The 8000-nt window shown below is 40.7% G+C and overlaps 2 protein-coding genes across 2 annotated transcripts; both read right to left on the bottom strand.

Annotated features, from left to right (window-relative positions):
* Positions 1-1314: 1314 nt before the first annotated feature.
* Positions 1315-3368, bottom strand: LOC129411690 (uncharacterized protein DDB_G0290587-like). Its single transcript, XM_055163208.1, has 7 exons — positions 3210-3368; positions 2993-3127; positions 2741-2888; positions 2533-2669; positions 2234-2392; positions 2045-2083; positions 1315-1982 (listed from the first exon to the last, which is right to left on the bottom strand). Exons 1-7 carry the CDS (start codon positions 3225-3227, stop codon positions 1572-1574), a joined length of 1047 nt encoding a protein of 348 aa, XP_055019183.1. The 5' UTR covers positions 3228-3368; the 3' UTR covers positions 1315-1571.
* A 375-nt stretch (positions 3369-3743) lies between these two features.
* Positions 3744-5086, bottom strand: LOC129411689 (G-protein-signaling modulator 2-like). The gene is made up of 7 exons (XM_055163207.1): positions 5062-5086; positions 4847-4924; positions 4724-4779; positions 4506-4601; positions 4287-4437; positions 3890-4047; positions 3744-3797 (listed from the first exon to the last, which is right to left on the bottom strand). The coding sequence occupies exons 2-7, from the start codon at positions 4860-4862 to the stop codon at positions 3744-3746; spliced, it is 531 nt and encodes a 176-aa protein (XP_055019182.1). The 5' UTR covers positions 4863-4924; positions 5062-5086.
* Between the last annotated feature and the right edge of the window lie 2914 nt (positions 5087-8000).

Raw genomic sequence — 8000 nt, 5'->3', positions numbered from 1 at the left:
GACAGCTGGAGATGAGAGGCAGCTAAACGTCTGTCTGTCCGTATTGAAGGTAAACGCAGATTTGCCGTGTGTTTTGGATCAAATTTGATTCACCGTTTACCTCCTGTGAGTAACATCAGCGTATCTGACAGAGCTCCTGTAGTAAAGTCGTGTGTGCACCGTGGTGAAGTTAGTTTCACTCAGACGTTGGATATTCAGTTACACAGTGGGGATATTCATTGGCTGTGCCAATTTAATTCAATTTAAATGTAAGAAAAGTGAGTGAGAAACATTTTGGTGTCTACAGTTTGTCCCTGTGGGTTTGCTGTGCTCTTGTATGTGCGTCCTGTTAGTTCTGGTGTGTGACACTAATGTTTCTCCCCACAGGTCTGTGTGAGCCAAGGCCCAGTACTGGTCCAGGCCTCTGTGCCTCCAGGCCCCCAGACCCTCAGACCCCCAGACGTCCAGACGTCCAGACCTCCAGAGCCCAGACCACCCCAGACCGACAGCACACAGGACCTCACATCACAGGGCTAACACACACTAACACACTAACACACACTAACACACACTAACACACACTAACACACACTAACACACACTACACACACACTCACACTCACTCACGCACAAAAGCAGTCACTCACACAAACACACTAACATATACTAGCATTTCCTTCCACAGCGATCATGTCTCTCGAGGACCTCTTCCAGCGCGCCGCTCCTGCGGCGCGCCCCCGCGCGCGCCTCTCCTGCCGCGCCCCCACGCGCTGCCGTGCCCCCGCGCGCCGCTCCTGCCATGGCCCCCGCCCCTGCCATGGCCCCCGCCCGCCGCTCCCGCCGCGTCGATGCCCGCAGCTCCCGCCCGCCATGCCCCAGCTCCGCCATGCACCGCTGCTCCTGCTGCGTCTCCGCTCACTGCTCCTGCCATGGCCCCCGCCCGCCGCTCCCGCCGCGTCGATGCCCGCAGCTCCCGCCATGCCACCGCTGCTCCTGTTGCGTCTCCGCTCACTGCTCCTGCCATGGCCCCCGCCCACCGCTCCCGCCGCGTCCATGACCGTGTCTCCCGCCACATCCATGCCCGCCGCTTCTGCCATGCCACCGCCGCTCCTGCAGCGTTTCCGCCCACTGCTCCTGCCATCGTCCCCGCCCGCCGCTACCGCAGCGTCCATGACCGTGTCTCCCGCCACATCCATGCCCGCCGCTTCTGCCATGCCACCGCCGCTCCTGCAGCGTTTCCGCCCACTGCTCCTGCCATGGTCCCCGCCCGCCGCTACCGCAGCNTAACATTGCTACATTGGGGAGGAAAAGAACTCCTGATGAATCAACAAATGACCAAGCAAACGTTAGGAGAAAATATGGCTACAGTCTTGCATGTTTAAACCAAAATATAACAATGATGGTTAAATTATTCTACAGATTGACATTATTTATAAACATTCATCCTTATTGTTCCAACCTTTGTGGCTAAAATAAAAAGGCTTAAAATTTCATCTCTGTAATAATAATAAAAATAATAATAATAATAATAATAATAATAATAATTAGAAGAAGAAGAAGAATATATATTATATTTAATCATAATAATTGGCTCAACCTGTTTTGTGTTTATTTCCACTCTTATCTTTCTTCATAACCTTTTTCCCCTTATCTTGAGTGGGCTTATTCTTTACTTTTACTTTGTTGCCCTTTCTAACAGGAGCTCTCTGACCTTTCACAGCCTGAGTAATAGCCACAAGCATGGATTTGCCTTGGGGGCTTGATGGTGAGTGAGTGGGCATCCTGACTGTAGGAGATGGTGGTCCAGAGTGAGATTTCCAGGGACTTGGATGGTTTGGAGGAGTTTGTTTCATATCCGCCTCTTCTTTTGGGATAAGGTTGAGACTGAGGGAAAGGCGTCTTCCAGGGACTGGGCTCAGAGGAATCACTAGGTTATCTCCAGGTGCTCCAAGAGTCAAGAAGAGCTCTGGGAAGCTTCTGGGTTGGTCAGGGTTCATCAGTCCCTTTAAACAAATATTGAATAATTATGTAGTTGTCATATAAGTTATTTTACCACTTTTCTTACCTGTAAGGATGAAAAGCTCATGGACACTCTAACTGTTAGCTGGAATGAAACAAATGCAGCATTTACTCAAGAGTACAGAGTACCAGACAAGAGCAAAACACACATCATGTAAGATAAGATTATTAAATGTCAATGTCAGTGTTATTCTCTTTCAGAAAAGAGAATAATAGGGTATATTAATTATAGTACCTGCACTGGTGATGTCTCTTGACTGTATGAGGCAGATTTTGGAAGGGATCTCAATGAAGTGGGTTCAACATACTCCTGCTGCATGGATAAAGGTCTTGAGAATTCCTTCTTTGATGTGGTTGGTGTACTTTGTGTTACAGTTATCTGTGGTGCTTTTTTCTAAAAAAAAACAAAACAAAATAAAAACATTGAAATTAAGCATATTTAAAACCATATCAATTTGCCATCCAAAAGATTTAAAGGGAATTGACCCAAAATAAATAAATAAATAATACAATAGAAAAAAACTGTAAATTTACAGGTAATGCATCTTCTGTGTAAACAGCCTTTCGTTTTTCAGTTGATGTCCCACTTGTCCTGGGTAGGACAGGGGGATCTGCACGTTGATTATTCAGCTGCCTTTCAGGACTTCTAGAGAATACATCAGTCTCTGCACCTGTTTACAGAGTATCAGTGTATCAGAGTAAGAAAATATTACCAGACCCTTGACCCGTATGTAGTTCTGACCTCTGCCCATGTTATTTAAAGCACTGCCATTGTGTGTGGGTGTGACAGGGGTGCTAGAGGGTAGAGAACAACGCTGCTCCTCCATACGTCCCTTCTGGGCATGCTTCATAATTTTAAAAAATTGCTCTTGTTGAGCTACAGATATTTCCTAAAAACATCAATCAATAATTAATAAGATCATACATTTCATTCAGATCATTACCTTATATTTTCTACAAAATAATAAAAATTATTACTACAACTTTTGCAAACCTTTTTGCTGTTCTTTCTCCGATTTAGAGAAGAAGATCTGTGAAGAGCTTTATCAGAGTCTTTGCACTGAAAAGAAGGACTCATATTCTGAAAAATAAAAGGTGCAGAACATCTCTGCTCATCCATCCTGGAGCCCTGAAGGACAACAATTAGTATGCTATGTTATGCAGATCCAAATAACCTGGAAATAGTGATAAAATAAAAACTGCTAACACACTTGTACTTTAGACACCATGTAGCAGAGGTAATTTGCATCACTTTCAGCGGCATTATTTTTTTTGCCTCCATTCTGAATCCCTGGTAATGATGGGAGAGACACACGCTGATCATCAAGGCGATGACTTTGAGAAGTGGCAAGCTGACTGAAAAATGCTTCGGAATCTGGCAAAATGACAAATCAATTAACTGTCAGAAAAACACGCATATCTGAAATAAATGAAAAGGTAACACTGACCATTTGGTGGTGATTTTTCAGGTGTTTTTTTGCGCAAAGATTTTGGTGTAGCTTTTAGCTCACAACGCTGATCCTCCATTCTTTCCTGTTGTACTCGACTAATCATGTTAAAGAAGCCGTCCTGTTCAAGTAGATTGGGGCTCTATAAGAAAAGAAAACTGTTTAACATCTATGATGACAATAATGGGGACCAGATAAAATACCTTTTTAACAGATTTCTTGTTGGATGGAAACATGTCTGCATTTGTGCAAAAAGAGGCAGATCGTGTACGTTCTGAACCATTTATGGATAAAATATCACCAGTTATAATTTGTGGCAGAGAACATCTTTTGGTCATCCATCCTGGATCCCTTTAAACAAAAAAGTGTGGTTGGAGACATTTTATACTATGCCCAAAGTAACAGGATAAATAAAAGCACAAGTGCTTGGCCAAACACTTTACCTGCACTTTTGAAACCATATAACAGAGGTAGCTTGAGTCTGGATTTGAAGAGGTGTCTTTTTTTAATCCAGGTAATGAGGGTAGTGACACTCTTTGATCGTCCAGCCGTCTGCTCTGAGAACTGGCCAAGACATTCAAAAAAGTCTCATTCTCCAATCCTAGAAAAAAAACACAAGAAGCTAAGTTCTCTGAAAAATCCTTCATGTAAGGAATAATTACACCCTTTTTCATTCCTTTCTCTATTCTTTACATGGCTGATGTTTCTGAAAAGCTACAGAGGATTTTCAGACATGAAATCCCAGTCTATTTCAAACCGACAAACACAAGTAGCCAAGGTTGATACCATTTTGCTGAATTAATATCTAAGGCAAATAGTAATATCATAACTGTATCTTACCTAAATTTTGAATGGGTTTCCTCCGCGTGTTATGTGGTGAGCATGGAGCACTTCTGTTTGGATCTAAGCGACAGCACTGATCTTCCATACGTCCTCGTTGGCCATAATGGATCATATTAATTAATTTGTCTTCCTCATTAGGCACTTGTTCCTGAATGACCAGAAATGATATATGTGTATAGTATAAGAATGACATTAAAATTCAAATGCCTTATAAACCTTGTCATCAGCTGAACACTCAGTCTCAGAGGGAGCCTGTATTTGATTTGGTACACACTTCCTTTGTGCTTCAGGACTGCTCTCTGTAACAGAGATCTGAGGTGCAGAGCCATGGTGATCAGTGATCAGTGAATTGTAGTTCCTAGAAAAATATGTTTTAATTATATACTATTCTGACTATTCTTTAAACTTAGGTAAGTCAGTTCTCTGTTCTGTACCTGGTAGTTGAGCAATGACATTTGGTTGTCAAACTGCCCTGTGTCCTTAGGTGACTCTGTGAAGAGAAGCAGGCATCACAACAAATTCACATGTAAATCTGAAGCTCTTGTGTTTTTTCTGACCTGCTGGTGTGGACATGTTGAGATCTATGTACTTCTTTCAATTATTTATTAGATCTAAAAGAAATCTGTTATATAAAACTTCACAAGCCAGGTAAAATTATGATCTGTGGACAGTCTTATAGAAATAAATAACACCCAAATATGAAGTCAACATTATGCTTTGTAAAAAAAAAAAAAAAAAAAAGTTACTATAGAGTAATTATAAAAAGTCTTACCAGATTAAGACTCGGCTCTTCCCAGCTGCTGCCTTCTGTCCAATGAACACTTTTAAAGAAAATATATTGCTGTAAGGTCTTGTCTAAAAACCAAAAGGATCCATTGATTTATCAAAGTGCAAACATGACCGCATCATAAAAAGTATTCAGTTTGATGTTATCCCAACAGTATAAAGGATGGAGCTGGGTAAAAGGCTTTTAGAGTTAAATCACGAGTATTAACCCATTGGCATTAAGACCTGCGCCAGCGCACTGTTCCTAGTATTACCATCTGTAATCTCAGATGGAAACATAATCCTCTACATCAAGAGAGATGATCTTTTTCACTGATAGGTGTAGGCTACATGTTTTCCTCTTTGATCCACAAAGACAAAAGTTCACATTTACACTTAATGTGAGACTGTGAGAACAAACTTCACAATTTACTTAGTCAAAGAGCTAAACAAGGATGGATTTAAAGATACTATTTTCTAAAATATTACTTGTATGTTGTTGTTAGTTTTGTTTATGTAAATAAATACACTTACACCAGTTTCATTGTGTTTAATTTTCACCACAGCTGTTTCAAGCCAAGTATAAAGAGTGGTAAATACTTCATACAGCAGTTTAGACAAGATAAAACAGCACATGGTTTATATAAATATAATTATATATATATGTGTGTGTGTGTGTGTGTGTGTGTGTGTGTGTGTGTGTGTGTGTGTGTGTGTGTGTGTGTATATATATATATATCCTTTCTTCTAACAACAAATTCTGTGTATATTCCTGACAGAATGTGACCTGAAGTAGTAGAAACAAAATTATAAGAGAAGACAGAAGGAAAACAAACTATGACAAAATATAACAAATTATCTTAAGCGTGCACCTATCATTCAAGTACAATTCACCATGGCAGTCTAGGCAACCCATTTATTAATTAACATTAAAATAATCACTTCTTTATTTAGTCATTTAAAAACATCATATACACCTAACAAAGCATGCTGTAAGGTCCCGGGGGAGACTTTTCTAAGAGTCAGAGTTCGGAACTTGGTCAAGACTCTTCAGGTCGTTTAGAAAGATGGTGGGAGTCAATATGTGAGATGAACCTAGAAATAAGGGAAAACAAACTTTTTGCAGCTACAGCCACAGCCAAAGTCTATGTTCTGCATCCTGGGACCGAACTCTGTGGTCTGAACCAAGAGGTTTTCCATTTTAATATCTCTGTGGAAAACCCTTTTAGCGTGCAGGTCCACAAGAGCGGCCACAACCTGTGCAAAATCCACGTCCCCCATTTTGATGTGTTTAATGGCCACCTGAAAATCAGAAATTTGGACACCATTATATAATGGAGCAGAGTGAAAATGTGAAATTATAGGTACATTCATAGACAGTTTTTCTCTTGTTTTCTTTGACATGAAATATTCTGTATTTAACAATCTCTAGGAAAAAAAAAATCCATGGAGACAGACCCTCTATATGAAAAATGACTTATTTCACCTTAAGTTATTTTAGCTTATATTAACTGTGCATTTGAAGTTTTGCAAAAGATGAAAAGAATATATCTTACCGGTTGGTCTGATATTTTCCTCCTCCCATGGCAAAAAGGCTGTAGCAGATACCCTGCACTGTTAAACCGGGCTAAGCCAGGGGTGGTGGCTGAGCTGGTCCAAACATACTCTCTGATTTGGGTCCGGTGTCAGGCAGGCCTGAAGGAAGTCACAGCACTCTGCAAAAGAAACAATATTAAAGATGTGAGAAACATCTGTGTTCTTTGTGCCTTTGAAATTTATATTTCCCAATTCATGGTGCATTCTTTAGATACTGTCATTTGTGTATTGTTTAAGGGTGAACTGTGTAATCTATTTTTTCAGATGGAAGGACCACCACCTGCTTGTCTCCATTAAAATGTTATGACTTTGCTAGGCATTTTCAACAGTATGGCTTATAACTTTCATTGATTAAATTACATGTGGATTTACCGCTCAAAAATATGCTGAAAAACATGTATTGTTACGGTGTCCATGCAATACTGAGGAACATAGCACAACAATAACAGCAGGTTGCACACACTCCCTTGAAAAAGTAGCCTACTCATAATGCACTCTTAATGTTTTGTCTAATTACATGAACACTAAATCATAATGAAATAATGTATTTCTCTGCTCATACCTCGCGACAGGCCGCTCACACTGAGTTTTCCTTTCACCCAGTGTTTTGTGGTGAAATCTTTGTCATCATCAGAGCGCACTAGTTCATACAGAAGCGCCCCAGTCTGCCACACTGAGGTAGGACCAGCGTGGTAACCTGTGTCAGTGAAGGCCTCGGGAGGAGTGTATTCGCCTGTCCCTGAAAAACAAGGAGAAACACGTAGAAATAAGTAGGAAGGTTGATAGATTGCATAGTACATCTTTAATGATGTTGTATTTTAACTACCACTGCCACTATTACATTGGTTAGGAATATTACCTCTGTAATCATAGTAGGGCTCTGATTGGATGTTGCAGCCACAGCCAAAGTCTATGATCCGGATCCTGGGACCGGACTCTGTGGTCTGAACCAGGAGGTTTTCCATTTTAATATCTCTGTGGAAAACCCCTTTAGAGTGAACATCAACCAGAGCGTCCACAACCTGACACATCAGCACCTGCCAGACAATAAGAACATGCATTAGAAAAGTAAGAAAATGTATTGAAAATGAAAATGCGGCCTAAACTAGGTCTTTATTCTTCAAGCCACAACTTCAACTCTGAAGAAGTGGCTTGAGAAGAATTTATACAAAAAAGGGCAAATGAATAAGAGAAGACAACACTGAAAGAGCAAAGACTGAAAGAGTTATTTTAAAAATCGATTGTACTTTGTCTTCCAAATACAACAGTTACTAAAATATATATACTGAGATATCTGGTTCTTCAAATTATCTCATTTTTACTGTCCATTCAAATGTACTCACTGATTGA

Source organism: Boleophthalmus pectinirostris, unplaced genomic scaffold (assembly GCF_026225935.1).
Source record: "Boleophthalmus pectinirostris isolate CB_2022bp ecotype Guang Dong unplaced genomic scaffold, ASM2622593v1 HiC_scaffold_574, whole genome shotgun sequence".
Taxonomy (NCBI): domain Eukaryota; kingdom Metazoa; phylum Chordata; class Actinopteri; order Gobiiformes; family Gobiidae; genus Boleophthalmus; species Boleophthalmus pectinirostris.
This window is presented reverse-complemented; position numbering and strand designations above follow the sequence as displayed.

Bases quoted from the DNA above. Each gene is read 5' to 3' on its own strand.
- LOC129411690 (XM_055163208.1), bottom strand. The intron at 2,670-2,740 runs GTCAGAACTACA...CTCTGTAAACAG, and splicing joins TTTAAATAACATGGGCAGAG to GTGCAGAGACTGATGTATTC. The intron at 1,983-2,044 runs GTAAGAAAAGTG...ATTTGTTTAAAG, and splicing joins TGAGCTTTTCATCCTTACAG to GGACTGATGAACCCTGACCA.
- LOC129411689 (XM_055163207.1), bottom strand. The intron at 4,438-4,505 runs GTTTATAAGGCA...CTGGTCATTCAG, and splicing joins AGTGTTCAGCTGATGACAAG to GAACAAGTGCCTAATGAGGA. The intron at 3,798-3,889 runs GTAAAGTGTTTG...TTTTGTTTAAAG, and splicing joins ATATGGTTTCAAAAGTGCAG to GGATCCAGGATGGATGACCA.